General features: G+C 35.3%; 2 protein-coding genes and 1 non-coding gene across 3 annotated transcripts; 1 reads left to right on the forward strand and 2 right to left on the reverse strand.

Annotated features, from left to right (window-relative positions):
• Positions 1-1,564: 1,564 nt before the first annotated feature.
• On the reverse strand, positions 1,565-6,615 carry LOC110720938 (GDSL esterase/lipase At5g55050-like). Its single transcript, XM_021900035.1, has 5 exons — positions 6,190-6,615; positions 4,534-4,664; positions 3,399-3,635; positions 2,937-3,186; positions 1,565-2,089 (listed from the first exon to the last, which is right to left on the reverse strand). Exons 1-5 carry the CDS (start codon positions 6,455-6,457, stop codon positions 1,866-1,868), a joined length of 1,110 nt encoding a protein of 369 aa, XP_021755727.1. The 5' UTR covers positions 6,458-6,615; the 3' UTR covers positions 1,565-1,865.
• On the forward strand, positions 3,709-3,781 carry TRNAF-GAA. Its single transcript has one exon. It is a non-coding gene; the product is annotated as a tRNA-Phe (tRNA).
• A 2,167-nt stretch (positions 6,616-8,782) lies between the features above and the next one.
• On the reverse strand, positions 8,783-16,690 carry LOC110720709 (5'-adenylylsulfate reductase 3, chloroplastic-like; the record flags this gene model as incomplete). The annotated part of the gene is made up of 4 exons (XM_021899758.1): positions 8,783-9,528; positions 14,813-15,602; positions 16,287-16,430; positions 16,542-16,690. Coding segments are annotated over 3 exons (1,080 nt in total), but the record flags the coding sequence as incomplete, so codon positions are not given.
• Between the last annotated feature and the right edge of the window lie 716 nt (positions 16,691-17,406).

Consider the following 17,406-nt stretch of genomic DNA (forward strand, 5'->3'; position numbering starts at 1 on the left):
AACCCAAAAATAATACTCCATCTGTTTTTTATATAAGTTATGGTTGGATTTACACATTTGTCGAGACACAACTTTGACCATCATATCTTTAATTAGAGATTAGTAAAAAGTATGAAAAAAATTAATATATAAAAGTAGACATTATGACAAATCCAACTATATACTATATGATCATATTTATAAATTATATATTGGTAAAAAAAATTTAAGTCAGTGATGATATATAAATAGTGAAAAATCCCAACTCTAACTTATAAAAAAATATAGAGGGAGTGCTTTAATCATGCCTTAAAACGTTTCAATATATTTGTCAATATAAACGTTCAACTCAGCTTTAGTTGATTTGGGTTCGTTGAAAAAGTTGGCATAGAAACGCTTTGATAGGTATACATGCAAACACATGCATGCATGCACGTTTCTGACTTCAATTCTAATTAAACGTTAAACCCATCCTCGCGCTGGTGAGGTCAATTGTTTGTGAACATTCGATCTATTGTAGATGACATATACCGAGCCCCCCTAGGCGTATAGGCCCTATTTGTTTGGCTTGCAAATAGAACGGCGATTCGGGTTTTGATAGTACATTTTTTTCTCTCTTAAACGTACAGTGGTACATTTTTGTATACTATTTTGTATGTATAATGTACCATTAAAGTATAAATTGTCCGAATAGTATTTTTTGTATACTATTATGCATGTAATGGTACTTTTTGCCATCATATTTTCTACCCTTATATTCCCATTATTTACAAAAATATCATCCTTTATGCAATGTTAGTAAATAGGACCTACGCGCAAATAGTTAACCGACATATACCCATAGGTTTTCAAAGGTGTGCTCTACTTTATATTAAGAAAACTAGCTTTTGGGGCCGAGATGATGCTCCGACTCGGGTTATTATATGAAAAAATATAGTCCTATACACTCTTTGTCCCTAACTTTTGCTCCATTTGATTTTTACGGTCTCCAAGACGCGTCTTAAAATATATATAACTCCATTTAATTAATACGCGTAAAAGTTACAAAAATTTGATATTAATAAAATATACAATGAGCCGAATTTAACAAGAGTCACATGACAATTATCTCTTATTTATTAGTTTATTACTAAGAATTTACAGCCAAAATTTTTAAAATTTGACCCATTTATGTGCAATAGGGTGAAAAATAGGGATAGAAGGAGTATGTTCTGAGGGCATCAATGATAAACTCGAGTTCAATGATATCCTCAAAAAAAAAAAAAAAAAAAAAAAAAAAAAAAAAAAAAAAACACTCCACCTTCTTCGTTATAGACACACGCACACAATCCATAATTCATAGTAGATTTGTGTTTGCCATAGCTATGTGCTTGAAAATTGTTTCCATTTACATATAATTGATTCTAATTAAGTGCATACTAATTTAAATTAGATGGACCCAGGCCATTGCCAAAGCAAACAATTCCTCATCACTTGGTTTGTCTCGAATCACCAATTCATATGTCATGTGCAAATATTAAAGAAGTTGTGAGTTTGCATTAAACAAATAACCCTACAAGCGAGTAAAAGATGTACATTGGAGATCTTGAATGTCAAAGTGTAACCATAGAAAAGAGACAGAGTGAGTATAATCTTCTTCATGCATGACAATATTTTCAAAACCCTAGGACAAAAGGTGCAATAATGTATATATCTTCATTTTGATTAATCCTTAAGCACTCTAAATACAACTTTTTTGTATCAAGTAATCAAGGGTAAGATATGATGTTGTGCAATTAATGATTTAATACCCTCTTCTACTCAGTGAAAATAATTTAACATGATGACGTACTGTATACTATTGAATTGGAATGTACTACACGATTAGAGCTTAACCATGACACTACTTAAGCTGCAACTAGCTGCTTCACATTAATGGGAAAGGCAAATTTTCGGGGACCATTGAAAGCCGTATCTACGATGATTCGATCGGCTGCTTCAGTTGGATGGTAAAGGTCCCAGAAAACATGGTCACTTCTGTTGGAACAATAAGTTGAGATGGGTAGACAAGCTAGTTTAGCATGTAAATTTCCTAGTCCTCCACAACATGCTGCTTTTGCTTCCTTGAATCCTGTAACAGTTAAACAAAATCTATCATGTAAATGCCTTTCAAAACCCTAGGCCCGCACATATATTATGTCCCTATTATAAGTCGCTACCCCTCTAACATTGACATCGCACCACATCATAACTCATACTCATACCGCTAGCATAACATTTGTTGTAGCATCATTACATATAAATTATTACAAAGAAATATGAAATTAAATATAAGTATGGAGGTAATTAATAAGAACTCCGTATTAAGCATGTGAACGATACACCATTTAACGTGCCATAAGATAACCACTAAATAACAATATATGTGGAGTGAGCCCAAATTTCTCACAGTGAGAAACAAAATATGGCATTTTTGTAAATAAACCAACAATTTTATTCAACTTTATTTAATTGTGGAGCCCACAATAATTAAAAAAAACTGTTCATTTATTCACGAAAATACCTCATGAGAAACAAATTTCGTTTCTCATTATAAGAAACAGGGAATTTTCCATTTATGTGATATATATGTTGTCTAGTAATTTTATATGGAGGTATATGTTAGACCACATTCAATAACAATTTACTTTTTATTATCAATCAATCAATCAAAACCTTAATCCCATAAGTGAGGTCAGCTATATGAACCAAAAGTGATTATTTCGTGTAGTCATCGACAGAACTCTCCACCCTCCATCCCTTACGATCCAATGTCCCATCCTCATGCAAATCCATAGACTACAATATCTTTTTATTACTTAAGTAAATTATTGAGTTTTAGGATTCCCTAAATTATCAAAAATTATACTTGAAGCAAAGAAAGCCTTCAACATATTACTCCACAATTAGAATTTATTGTGGCATACAAAAGTACGTACCATAAATAGCCGGTTGTTGGATGAGGTTAAGGAAGACGGCGTAGGTGTCAAAGTAAGTATATTGGAAGCCTTTAAGTTGTGTCTGGTAATCCTGAAGAGCTGATATGAGTCCTTTGTCATAATTGGAAGCCCCAAAATTGGCTGCTTCATTGCAAGCTTCAGTTTTGTTCCCGTCTCTTTGTGATGGGCAACACCCTACTGCTGCTACCCCGAATATCACAAATTTTCGACCTCCAAAATCGTATAGTCGCTGCGATTAATTAAAATACATCAAGAGAGTGTTAATAATTTTTCTACCAAAATCGTATAAATTGTGATCACAATATATATTTCAATTCGTTATAGTTTGATCTTTGAAAATATTGGGTGTCGCAAAGATAATATAATTTGAACTAGTAATGTCTACTAATTCGTGAGATCGTAAATAATAATATAGATGGAAGAATATAGCTAGACATATACCTTCAATTGACCTTTGAAAGCGAGTACCATAGAAGCCACGTATTGTTGAGGGGTGACTTTGTTCTGGCTAGAAGCGGATGAACCGAAATAGCCGAAGATATCATTACTTCCAATCACGATCGCAAACACTGATTTCGACAATATTTTTTGTGCTTCAATTTGTCCCAATTGTTGCGTTATTTTCCCTTGTACTATACCAAAGTAATCTACTTGCTTTGTAAGAGGTATAGATTGACGCTGAAAATTTAAAAAAATGAAACAAAAAAATAAAAATTAAATAAATATATTTAAAACCAAAAACAGACCATAAGCGGGGATAGCTCAGTTGGGAGAGCGTCAGACTGAAGATCTGAAGGTCGCGTGTTCGATCCACGCTCACCGCATTTTTTATGTTTTGTTTTTAGGGTTTAATCTATTTAGACGGTTTGTTGGTAGACCAACTTACTTTTTTGTTTTAGCCCATTAGTAGGATTCTTTTTCTTTACAAAAAGCCTGAAATGGCCCACTTTTCTTCTAGTTTGAGGTTCCATTTCCCAAACAACTAAGCAAAAAATTGTTTTTCTAATTCAATCACCCAAGAATATGATTCGCTTTCGTTTCTACATACGTAAGTGTCTGTGGTAATTGACATTATATACGAAGTAATATTTTATTTATTTTGATATATTAGTGTAAGTACATAATCATCTAACCGGTTCAAATTTTATATCTCACTCTTATCAGAGTTGAGTCTTACGCTGTTTTATTCGACTTATTTTGTATGAACTAATTTGAACTTTTATATATAAATATTAGTGGAGTGAGTTTAAAATAAATTAACCAACGAAAAAGTTAACTTATTTTCGAATGATTCAATGTATATATGAATCTTGTTATCGTGTTATTATACTGAGGTAGGTCAAGTTAAGGTAAATGCATGTACATTGTTGATTAAACGATCGTTTGGCAATACATTCACAGTACAATCAGATGTAACATACGCACGTACAATCAATACTATGTTTGTTCAGTTGTTTATGTGACCTCCCTAAATAAGCATACATGTAAAGAAAAATAACCTTTGATTGTACTGTACAACCGGCAGTATAATTAAAATTACTATTTTCAAAGTTGAGGAGAGAGAATGAAGTCATACGTAAAGTTGGTCAGTGCCATCAAAGATTCCAGCACCTCCAGATGCAAAGCTAACTCCACTTGAAAAGTTGCTACTTTTGGTGTGTGTCAAGGTAAGGTATGGTGGTGGAGACACTAACCCCAATTTCTCAGCTGGTAAAGGTAAATCATCAAAATAGAAAGTAAATATTTTACCAATTAAAACAAAATCATAAAATTAAGGAACAATTATTTCATTTGCCAACCCCCATACCCTATAAAATGGGTATACATTTATCCCCTTTTACAATAAACTTGTTAGCTAACTATCTAACTAGAGTTATCATCCTATTATAATCTGAAAAAAGAAGATATGACTGTTAGGCTTAATTAAACACCATTAATTACTATTAAATGGAGATACTCTATTATGGTAAAGCCTATAGTACTTCCATTTGATCTCTATAGGTCATTAATTTATGTAATAATTTATGTCATGGGCTCCTTGATGGTTTGATTCATTTAATTTGAAAGGTATATCAAACCAGACAAAACAGAATTACTATAGTAACAAGTAATTGTGCATTGAGAAATCAAATTGGAAAAATAAAATGTGCACGATTATTATTCGATTAGATAGTACTCTAGCTTCTTTTGAATTTCAATTTAACAAGTTACGGCTATTTATCCTAAGAAATTTTATACGTAAAGATACATAAAAATGGAAAGAGTAAGTCTTATATGTGGCTAACCACATAGTGAGGCCATATTGATTTATAAGAATAACCTTTATTTATATATATGAGTAACATCTTCTTATAGGGTACGTTATTCTTATAAAGCATAATATGAACCAACATCTTCTTATAGGGTACGTTATTTGCAACGACCAAACAAATGCAAGTTAACTATGTGCAATGCATGAACGCCGCTATCACATTTCATGAGATGCCAAATGTTTGAAGTGTGTAGAACATGTCATGTCATCTATTTGGACTTTAGTTCAATACAGCAAACAAAAAATTAGAGGTTCCCATTCATAATTTACAAAATTTTAGTTTAATTTCTCAATGCCCGTTCATAATTTACATAATTTTAAAAGTTCATAATTTACATAATTTTAAAAGTTATTAGAGGTACCAATTCATAGAGAGACTTAAGATATGGTGTAAACATGCACCTAATTTTACCTATAAGGTAGTAATAATCATCAATTAGAGCCTCTAACATCAAATTTACGTAATCTATATATACCCGTATACTATATTTTATTTTATTTATTTATTTATTTATTTTTATGCTAAGGAGAAGGCCCATCCTAGAAAGGGGATGTAAGAGAAATCCTTTCTATAATGTGCTTGGTGAGATTCGATCCTTAGCCTCACGCTTGGAAGTTGGAGAACTAGCCAACTAATCTAGCCTCCTATCTCACCCGTATACTATAATTAATTAAGTATCCTTAAATTACTATACACAAAACAAGGCGTACCTATATAAAATAACGATAAGGGTACTGTTTTGTCCATTTAGTTTAATCACTACGTAAACTACCTAAACAATAAGCGGTGCAAAAATTAATAAGATGTTAATAATATATTGCTATAATCGATCGAGATTGCACAAAGATTATAAAGTTATAATGGTCTAAACCATAGACCTATAGCAGTATTGAAATAGTAAGTAAGATAAGATTACATACCAAGTAAATCCGCGGCATTTTTGCCATTGCTGAATCTTCCGGTGGCCTTGTGAGTAGGAAAATCAATGCCATTATGAGGAAAATTGGCTTTAGCAATGGAGAAAGGAAGATGATTATTATTGCCAACATCAACCAATGAATCTCCAAACACAAACAATGCTGGCGCTAGTTGATCACCTCTTGTATATTTGAAGTTTATAATCATCATAAAACAAAACATTATTGTTAGTATAAAATTATGTTTTACTACGTATAGTGAGGATGCCATATTTCTCAAATTCCTCAAAAAAAAAAAAATATAAAAAAGTTCTGAAAAATATTAATTGTGGAATATTTAAAATGAAAAAGTTGAGGCGAGATGGGGTTCAGAATATATATTGAAATATTTATATCCTATGTTTTGTTCCATCACCTCATCTTAGTGCTAGGTGTGAATGCATGACATATTTAATACTAGTAGATTGTTCTTTTGGCTTTTGGTGAATTTCTTTGTGTCATGGGATTATTCCATTTTATTTTATGTTTATTTTTATATTCCAACTAGCTATTTGTGGAGCATGCATTTCTGTGCTCCATGATTGTGAGTATCTTCTAAATTTGTGTAAAGTTTACTGAGATAGTGATACCTTACTTGTTACATAACCAACAATAATTTAGTTGTAAGTTAAAATGTTACCATTTTGTTGCTTTGAATTCTTTGCTCGTTTCGTATATGTATATGCATATGTATATGTTACTAAAATTTCTTCTCTTCTCTACTCAATTCAATTTTTTGAAATAAGGATAAATATTAATTTTTAATTATCTATATATTCAAATCATAGATGTTCTAATATAAGCTTAATTTCTCAAGGATAATAGATATAACTTTAATTAATTTTGATGCTACGAGTATATGTTTAAGTATTACATGTACCTTTTTCATAATAATAGTTTAAGTATTAATGAAATTATTTATTAATTTTTTTACGTTCAAAATTAATAGCCACGATATTATAATATAATCCAACATGTATATGTTTAGGAAAAAATAATTTGGAAACATGCTCTCCAATTAGTAAACGAAAAGCGAGAAATATGACTTAATTTGTTCATATATCATATGGTCCAAACTAGCAAAGCCAAAAATCCTGTAAAATGGCTGTGAGAAGACAGTTGTTTATGAGTAACATAGACAAACAACTTATATACCGACTAGTGAAACATTTGTAAATGGACAAACGGTATCCCCACCATTTTTGATGTCTAATCTAAATCTCAATGCCCATATTAGATGCCACATTTCTACTTTGACATTTTTATGTCATCACCGTCCCATTTCTAACCCACTTTTATATGTCTACCACATTCCTATTTCTATGCTACTACACGTACACGCCTACTATGAAGTATTACTCCCCGTTTTATAATAATTGACACACTTTGGACCTGTTTCGATTTACTAAAAACAACTGAAATGAAATGAACTGGACTGATTGGGGTTGAACTGAACTGAACTGAACTTAATAAAGCTATACTGAATTGTTTATGAGAGAGGAAATTAGAAACTGAACTGAACTGAACTAATTAGAGTTAAACTGAATTGAACTGAAATTAAGCTGAACAAAACAGGCCCTTTATCTTCTTACAAACTCTTTTAGATAAGCGATGTATGTCGACCAATTTAAGTAAAGAATCTAAGATGTAAGGTCTGTAAATGGCTTGGCCAAAACCGCGTATTTGCTTAAATGAAATCTGTAGCAAGTGAAAAGTGAAAAGGAAAATGACAGCGTTAGTAATTGTCAGATCCTTTGCTGCTCTGAGCTCTCACCAAGTATCGTGATATGAATTTAATACTCGTACAAAATTGCAGGCAGGATTAAAGCCAATACTGCTGCCTCTTGTGGCCGATGGCCCTCATGCCATGTAACTCTACACTGACTAATCACAACACTTTTTAACTCCTTTGTTTTACATTATTCGCAATATTTTTTTTTTAAACAAATTAATCGCAATATTATGACAGGTACATGTGTTAATCTGAAACGAAGGTACTCGTAATACTCGTAATATTATTTGCCTGTCAAATGGGACTTATCATTGCAAAATTGCACACATATTTGCACTCCACTTGTGTATCTACAGATCACCATATACATCTTCCTAAGTTCCAATCATTTTCAAATTCATATTATTCACTTGCTCATTCTTGGCCATTCACATTGCATTAATGGCATCACCCATTAATATTGAATTTCAATTTTCATTTTCTACTTGTACTATATTATTGAAAATTCTTTTTTATGATGTTAATTTAAACTTAATATCCTAATGGTGGGAGTCTTTTTCCTCGCTTCTCTTATTTTTGTATGTAAAAATTTACTCATATTCATGTAGTACAATGAGATTTATGGAGAATGTTTTGGACTTCACCATGGTTTCTGCACCTTAGCACAACTTGCAAAGTACAAGTTTCGATAAATATCCATGAATAATTTAGTTTGAATAAGCTTTGTTCAGGGACTATCAAAATTTGTACTAGAAAAAAGTGAATCTAGTAAAGTTCAATTTAGAAGACTTTTACTTTTCACAATGAGGTAATCTCTAGCCTTTGTCCATGTTTACAAAAACAAATAAATAATATGGAGTATTATTAATATCTAGTACAATTGTTATTTATATTTGACATCAAATGCTACAATATTAACATTAATTAATCAAAGAAGCCCATATAAATCTAGCCTCCAAAAACATATACGGAGTACTATTTTTTGTCTATCTATATGTTAATATGAACTTGTTTACACAAGATGCAGCCTATGATATGCCCCACAAGATGCAGCCTAAGATATGCCCCACAAGTTGCTAAGAAGTTTGCATATTTCTACAAACACCACCAATTTCCCTATCACATCAAGGACACTCACACCAAATGTGGCTTATGCTGCTACACAAAATAGTGGGCATTGTCGAACGAAATGATTTTCGGCCTTTGGTCACTTCAGCCTCAGTTCTAACTTTGATTTAACACCCCTACTAACAGAAAATGGGTTGTCAAATGAATGATTCTTGGCCTTAATGTCACTTCAGCCTCAGTTCTAACTATGATTTCACACCCTCACATACAGGCTAGCGCAAAGCATTTACAAACGCCATCAGTGAGTCAACATCACGTTTCTCAGACGGATATTTGACAGGCTTAGTTGAATGTTTAGGGAAGAAAAGTAGAGTTGGAAAGGTCTCAAGCTGAAACTCAGTCTCAGCAAACAGCTTCTGATCGCCGTCTGCTCTGAATTTACCCACCTTGAGTCCACCCCCAACCTATCTTTCAGCCAATTCAACAAACGAGCCTTCCATTGCCTATGCAGAAACCCAACGTAGTCTCAATCAGCACATTTATATACAAGAATCAAGAATGGGGAGTACAACATTTTTAATGAGAACATTTTTGCTAGGCTAGATTTCTTTTTAGCAATCATAATTATTCTACGATTCTTTCTAATATGATACAGCTATAAAAATACTCTGTATTAGAGGTCTATGTTAGCAAAATTTGCTCTCAAATGTTACAGAGAAAGTACAGATTTACCTGGCAAACCCGGCACCTGTTAGAATATGTTAGAACATTCTGTAATATTCTTGTAATTTTTACCTTCCATACTTAGCCTGAGTGTATTAAATCATTCCCGAATTTTCAGGAGTGATTATAGGGTGGCTGTATGCTATTAAGGCAAGTGACTCAGTATATATTGCTGTAAAACGTGAACCGGAATATAACACACAAAAATTAAAACCCAAAATCAGTGCTTACCTTTTATCTTGGTATCAGAGCCAGGTTGTTTTCCGGCGACCGAAAACGCTTAGGCGACATCATTTACCATGGAAACCGACAACGAATCCATTGTTTCAAAACCAGTAACAATGGAAGACTTATTGCAACTGTTATCACAGTTAAACACCAACAAGTCAACCATTGATACCTCAAATCAACCCATCCAAATTTCAGAGAAACTGAATCACAAAAATTATACAAAATGGTCTAAGTTGATGCAACTCGGCATTGGAGGACGGGGGAGGCTAAACCATATCACAACCCCACCACCGCCTCCTGAAGATCCCGAGTACACCAAGTGGGCTCAACGGGACTCGATTGTGATTTCATGGGTGATCGAGAATATTGAACCGGAATTACAAAATCAGTTTCTTGATTACCCAACAGCAAGAGAATTATGGAAGAGAATCGAAACAATGTATGGCAGCAATAAAGATGGATTACAGATTTTTGACCTCACGGTCAAAGCAAATAAAATTCAACAAGGGACAGACCCGATTGAGGTCTATTACAGCAAACTCACAGCGATTTGGAAGGAAATCGATAGAAGGCTTCCCAATCCGATGACTTTCCCAGAGGATAAAACGATTTTTAATCGTTTAAATCAACAAAATAGGCTTTATCAGTTTCTTGCAGGGCTTGATGAGACCCTAGACAAGGACCGGCGGGACCTCCTTCACCGAGATCCACTTCCAACGACCGAAGAGGCCTACGCTAGTATCAGAAGAGAACTCTCACGCCGTGGCATAATGAAGACCACTACAAACCCCTCATCAAGTGACTCACCGGGGATTGGTAGCGGCTTCGCGGCAAAGGGAAGAACTGAAAAACCAGCTTTCCGGCGAGAAGACGATTGGGCGAGTCTGAAATGTACTCATTGTGTTGGGACTCGTCACACAAAGGACGGGTGCTTCAAAATCATTGGGTACCCGGAATGGTGGACCGAAAGAAAGAAGAAGGGGCCAGAAAATCAAGGCATGGGTACAGCAAAAAAGCCGAGCACAAGCATAGTGGCGTACAGCGCCGGCGATGGTGAAGGAGGAGAAGCCATGGCTGCTGCTTCAACAACAAAATCAGGTTTGCATTTAGAAAGAGAAAGTGATGAAGGTAAAACCCTTACCTTTTGCGTGCCTACCCACGAAAATGGGGTATATGAATCCAGTAGAAAGAGGTTAAACACTCTTTCTAAGCCCACTAATTTTATTCAGGAAAATAAAATCCTTGAGCCCACTGATCCACTTAGTAGTTTTGAGTCCATGAACAATAAAACTAAACCCATAAATCAGCCACTTAGTTTACTTAGTCACGTTGACAAAAAGGGAAAATGGGTTTTTGATTGTGGGGCAGCTGACACTATGACCCATGACATTATGGACCTTGAAAAGTTAAATCAGCCCACAAAAAATCACATCCAGACTGCTAATGGAGAACTAATTAGTGTAAAAGGCTCGGGTTCAATTAATATCTCCAATAATATTAAATTACCCAACTGCCTTTTAATTCCTCAATTGTCTCATAAATTGCTTTCCATTAGCCAGATAACTAAAGAATTAAATTGTTTTGTTCTAATGGACTCTAGTGGATGTATTGTACAGGATTCTCAAACAGGGAAGATCATTGGGCGTGGTACTGAAGAAAATGGGTTGTTTTATGTTGATCAGATGTCTCACCAGGGCAGCGCAGCGCTTGTTCGTGGATCGGTTGAACATCAGCTTTGGACATGGCATCGCCGACTAGGTCATCCATCCCTAGGGTACTTAAAAAAACTTTTCCCTTCTCTTGCAAATTCAAAAATAGATTTTGATTGTGAGGCTTGTATTTTGGCCAAAAGCCATAAACATTCATACCCTAGTAGTAACAATCGCACTGAAACTCCTTTTATCCTTATTCATTCTGATGTTTGGGGACCTGCTCCTGAATTTAATAAGCATGGTTTCTTATATTATGTGACTTTTATTGACGATTGCACTAGAATGAGTTGGGTATATTTTCTGAAAAATAAATCTGATGTATATGATACCTTTATTTCTTTTTATAATATGGCTAAAACACAATTCCAAACACAAATCCGAATTCTTAGATCCGATAATGGGGGGGAATATAAAAACCTTGACCTTGAATCCTTTACCAAAAACAATGGCCTTATCCACCAAACTACTTGTCCTGATACTCCACAACAAAATGGAGTTGCCGAAAGAAAAAACAGAACACTACTTGAAATGACCAGAGCCATGATGATTGAATCCCATGTTCCAGCCTTTTTTTGGCCCGAAGCAATTGCCACAGCCAATTACCTTACTAACCGTCTCCCAACCAAAAGCCTTAATTATGATACACCCTTAAACACTCTCAAAACACATACTACTGTTCCCGCAGCTCACTCATTACCCCCCCGGGTCTTTGGGTGCACTGTGTATGTTCATCTTCCTAAACGTAGTAGGAATAAATTAGCTCCCCGGGCTGTTAGATGTGTCTTCGTGGGATATGGGATCAACCAAAAGGGATATCGATGTTTTGACCCTGTCACAAACCGACTCTATACTACCATGGATTGTGACTTTGTTGAAACCGAGTATTACTATCACCACCTTAGATCTCAGGGAGAGGGTTTAGTCGAGGATCTAAGTTGGCTAACCTATCCGGAGTTGGTTGATCCTGATCCAAAAGAACAAGTAGGCAAAGCCACCGAGATAACTGACAACATTCTACAATCCATCCTACAAGGTGCCTTGCCTGATGATTCAAACACCCTCACTGAGAATCCTATAAGGGATGAAAATGAGGTATGTACTCCTGATTCATGTGAGCCCGCTAATATTCCCTTTGAAGGAAAATCTGGTATGTCTTCTGAAAGTACTAGGGAAGAGGAAAGCCAGGAGCAACAGATTGAAGAAAACTCTAAAAAATATGTGCTACCTCCCCGAAGCACTAGAGGTGTTCCTCCAAAACGGTATGATCCAGACTTTGAAGCACAAAGATCAAAGTATCCAGTCAGCAGACCTAGTGAAGGGAATTTGTCCCGAGCAACAAAAGCCTTTAATGCAGCTATTTACTCTGAGTCCATCCCTACTACAACTGAAGAAGCACTAAAAAGCAAACACTGGAAGAAGGCAATGGAGGAAGAAATCAACGCACTTGTCCGAAACAAAACATGGGAAAAGTGTGTGGTACCTAGTGGAAAAAGACCAGTGGGATGTAGATGGGTGTTCACTATTAAACATAAAGCAGATGGCAGTATTGAAAGATATAAAGCAAGACTAGTGGCCAAAGGATACACGCAAACTTATGGGATAGATTATGATGAAACTTTTTCTCCAGTAGCAAACTTCAACACGATCAGAGTGCTGTTTTCAGTTGCAGCGAACAAAGATTGGCCTCTGTATCAGTTCGATGTAAAAAACGCATTCCTTCATGGAGATCTTTCTGAAGAAGTCTATATGGAAGCTCCACCAGGATTCTCACATGGCTTTGGTGAAGGTGAAGGATGCAGACTGAAGAAAGCCCTGTATGGACTGAAACAGTCACCAAGGGCGTTGTTTGGAAGGTTCACTGTGGCAATGAAGAAGTTCGGATACAAACAGAGCAATGCAGATCATACTTTGTTTCTCAAAAGGAGAGGTACTGCAATTACCTATCTTATCATATATGTTGACGATATGGTTATAACAGGAGATGATACAGAAGAAATAGAGCAATTGAAGAAGAAACTTTTCAAGGAATTCGAAATGAAGGATCTTGGAAATCTTAAGTATTTCTTGGGAATAGAGGTACTGAGGTCCAAAAGGGGTATCTTTATATCTCAAAGGAAGTATATCCTGGATTTCTTGACAGAGACAGGTATGATAGACTGTAAACCAGCCGACACTCCTATGGTTATGAACCATGGGCTCCAGATTATTGAAGGAGCTAAATCAGTAAATCAGACGCAGTATCAGAGACTCGTTGGAAAGCTAATATATTTGTCTCATACTCGGCCTGATATAGCTTATGCAGTTGGAGTTGTTAGTAGATTCATGCATAAACCTCAGAAGCAACATCTCGAAGCAGTGTACCGGATCTTAAGATATTTAAAGAGAACATCTGGAAAAGGAGTTATCTATGGAAACCATGACCATCTAGATCTTCATGCCTTTACAGATGCAGACTGGGGAGCAGATCGTGATAGCAGAAAGTCCACATCTGGATATTTCACTCTTGTGGGTGGAAATTTGGTTTCCTGGAAAAGCAAACGACAAAAGGTGGTTGCTATGTCTAGTGCTGAGGCAAAAGTCAGGGGAATTGCGAAAGGGATTACTGAGGTTCTATGGCTCAGAAAACTCTTGATTAAACTAGGATACAGACCTAAGAAGAGTTGTAAGTTGTATTGTGATAACATGGCAGCCATACGTATATCAGAAAATCCAGTCCAGCATGATCGCACAAAACATGTGGAGATCGATAGACATTTCATTAAAGATCACCTAGAATCAAAAGTAATAAGTCTACCGTTTGTTCGATCAGAGGATCAACTAGCAGACATCCTAACCAAGGCTGTTACTACACAGGCATTTGAAGGAGCATTATGCAAGTTGGGTGTTGGAGATCCTACGACCCAACTTGAGGGGGAGTGTTAGAATATGTTAGAACATTCTGTAATATTCTTGTAATTTTTACCTTCCGTACTTAGCCTGAGTGTATCAAATCATTCCCGAATTTTCAGGAGTGATTATAGGGTGGCTGTATGCTATTAAGGCAAGTGACTCAGTATATATTGCTGTAAAACGTGAACCGGAATATAACACACAAAAATAAAAACCCAAAATCAGTGCTTACCTTTTATCTGCACCAAGGAGCATATAGCACCACAATCCAGGGCTCTTTTCGGTTCTCCAATTGGACCAGATTTTCTATCCCGTCTCTACTCAGAGAAACTACTTTTGGACTATCAAAAATATCTGCAGAAACACCATTTATATTATCGTTTAAGTCTATTGCCCTGACCTTTTTGTCATTAAGGTTTCCGTTGTGAAGACCACACTCTTTAGCCTTAGCATCCTCCCACCACCACCTTCCTTCTCTTTCATGCTGCCAAGGCAAGACAGGTCTTGTGCACGGTTCACATCCAATCGAGACATAACCCTGTGAGTGCAGAAAATTGACAGGAACCTCCATTAACCGAAGAAAGTTCCAGACATCTCGACCTTCCATGTTAGCCAAAGGGTTCCATTTGACTAATCTAGAGGAAGGGCCCATTCCCTCAAATGAAGGGTCAATTTGCACGACAGGGATAAATGCCCGCGTCCCAGGAGATTGATCCTTCCTTTGACCAGTAATCCAAGCCTTAAGTTCTTTAAGCGCTCTTCCTAGTGGTTTTACTTTCCTTACTCTACAACATTCTTGGTGCCCATCTTCATAAAATGAATATAAGCCCTTGCTTCTAACTAGTTGTTGTACATCAATAGCATCAGGGAACATGTACTCAATGTGAATGCCATAGCGCTTTTCAACAGTGTCAAAGAATCGGTACGTTTCAGGGTTTAACCTTCCAGTGTCTAGGCAGAACACCCGAAAGGGTCGGCCAGTTAGCCGAGCATACTCAATCAAGGCTACATCCTCAGCTCCACTGCATAATAGTCAGCAAATTTTATCCCCATTAGCATCAAAACCACATTTCTTATGGTTAATTAATTACTTTGCACTTATTATTCTCGCAAATAATCAGTGTAGCAACAAGCAAGATCTTTAATGAAGTAAGCAAACTTTCTTAATACAGGACTGTGAACACACTGCAAATGTCACACAATCCTAGTTGCCAGCTCTAGTTCCTCATTTTCATTTGATCATCAGCTGTATTCAGTTATTCACATAGTTTCAGATCCTAAACACAAAAAAATTGGCTCAAGAAATTACTACCTCTCTTAATGAGAAATTACTCGCCAAGTAAGATGTTAATTATTTTGAGATTTAGTTCCTACCAACTTACCAAAAATCACTATATTAGAAAACCATTAATAGACTACTAAGCCAAACTTAATTATTGAATCAACTGAATAACTATGTTATTAGTACACATCATTACCATTCAACATTCAAGTATTTTCATATCCTATACAAATCAGCATTTCATTTTTGGACCAAAATGTTTCACTAGATATTATACCAGCACAACTCGACATGTACCCATATCCGACAAAAGTACCCAACTAACCAAAGTCTTAGTAGCATATAGTCATATATAGTTGCTAAATCAACAATAAAATTACACTCATTGGTAAATAAATGCGGTCATTGACATCAAGCAAAATACCTGAAAGCAATGGCAATATCATTACCAAATTTCTCAAGGGCTTTATCCATAATTTTAAGAGGGGAGGCATTTTCCAATTTTCTTGCCAATTCTTCATAATCCTCTTCCACCTCAATTAAATTACAATTTACACTTTCTGCCACCCTTAAAAATATAAAGAAATACCCACAAAAGAATTAAAAATTGAAATTAATTATAAGAAGCATTAATAGTAAAATGGGAGATAATGTGAAAAATTACATTAATAGAAATTACCATGAGTTGCAGAAAAAGAAGCTGCTTGGACTGGGTAAGAAATGATAGCCTTTGATTGTACAATTGGAAAATCTATGGGCTGAAATATATTCACCAATTGAGCTCCTAATATGATTGGAAATGTACCATATTATAATAATTTGATGAAATTTTGCAAATTAAATGGGAAATTATTGAAATTGGAAAGAAGTTTGAAAAAATAAAAACATTACCTTTGAGTTTTAAATTATGGGAGGAAGATATTGGGGGAATAGATCACAAAAAGGAAGTTAATGACATTGCCATGTTCCTTTCTCTATCTTTTAGAACAGTTGATGTAAGTTAAAATTGGAGTAAATTATTTTGAATTGTTTACTGGGTTGCTTAGATTCTGCCATGGAAGGTTGTGTAAAAAGAAGAACAGAGGATTATTCAAGAATATTCTTTTGGAAAGGAATTGATTGATTGAAGTTCATGGATCATGAATCTAGGCCCATCTATTCTTTTACTAGTAGAATTTTCAAATTGGTAAAATCACACAAACCTGGAAGATAGGACTGGGCTAGACCAACCTACATTACTGACATCGACGAGATAGAGCGCGAGTAAGGGTGTTAATTCGGGTATGTGAGTGAGGTTTAATTAGGTCAGGTTGGATAGTCGGGTCTATTTTAAATTTGAGTCATACTAAGTTATTGTGTTCATACAAATCAAAATTTAAATTTGGTTTTTTTTCAGATGTAACACCTTTAAACACGACAAGGCAAAGGCACGAGGTAGACACGGCTCGGGACACATACGTTTTTTTGGGTCGTGGACTATGCATGAGCCTCGTTTTTAGTTGGAAAAGCACATCAATTGATGAGGACAATTAGCACTTGAGTTA

This window comes from Chenopodium quinoa, unplaced genomic scaffold (assembly GCF_001683475.1).
Source record: "Chenopodium quinoa cultivar QQ74 unplaced genomic scaffold, ASM168347v1, whole genome shotgun sequence".
NCBI classification, from domain to species: Eukaryota; Viridiplantae; Streptophyta; class Magnoliopsida; order Caryophyllales; family Amaranthaceae; genus Chenopodium; species Chenopodium quinoa.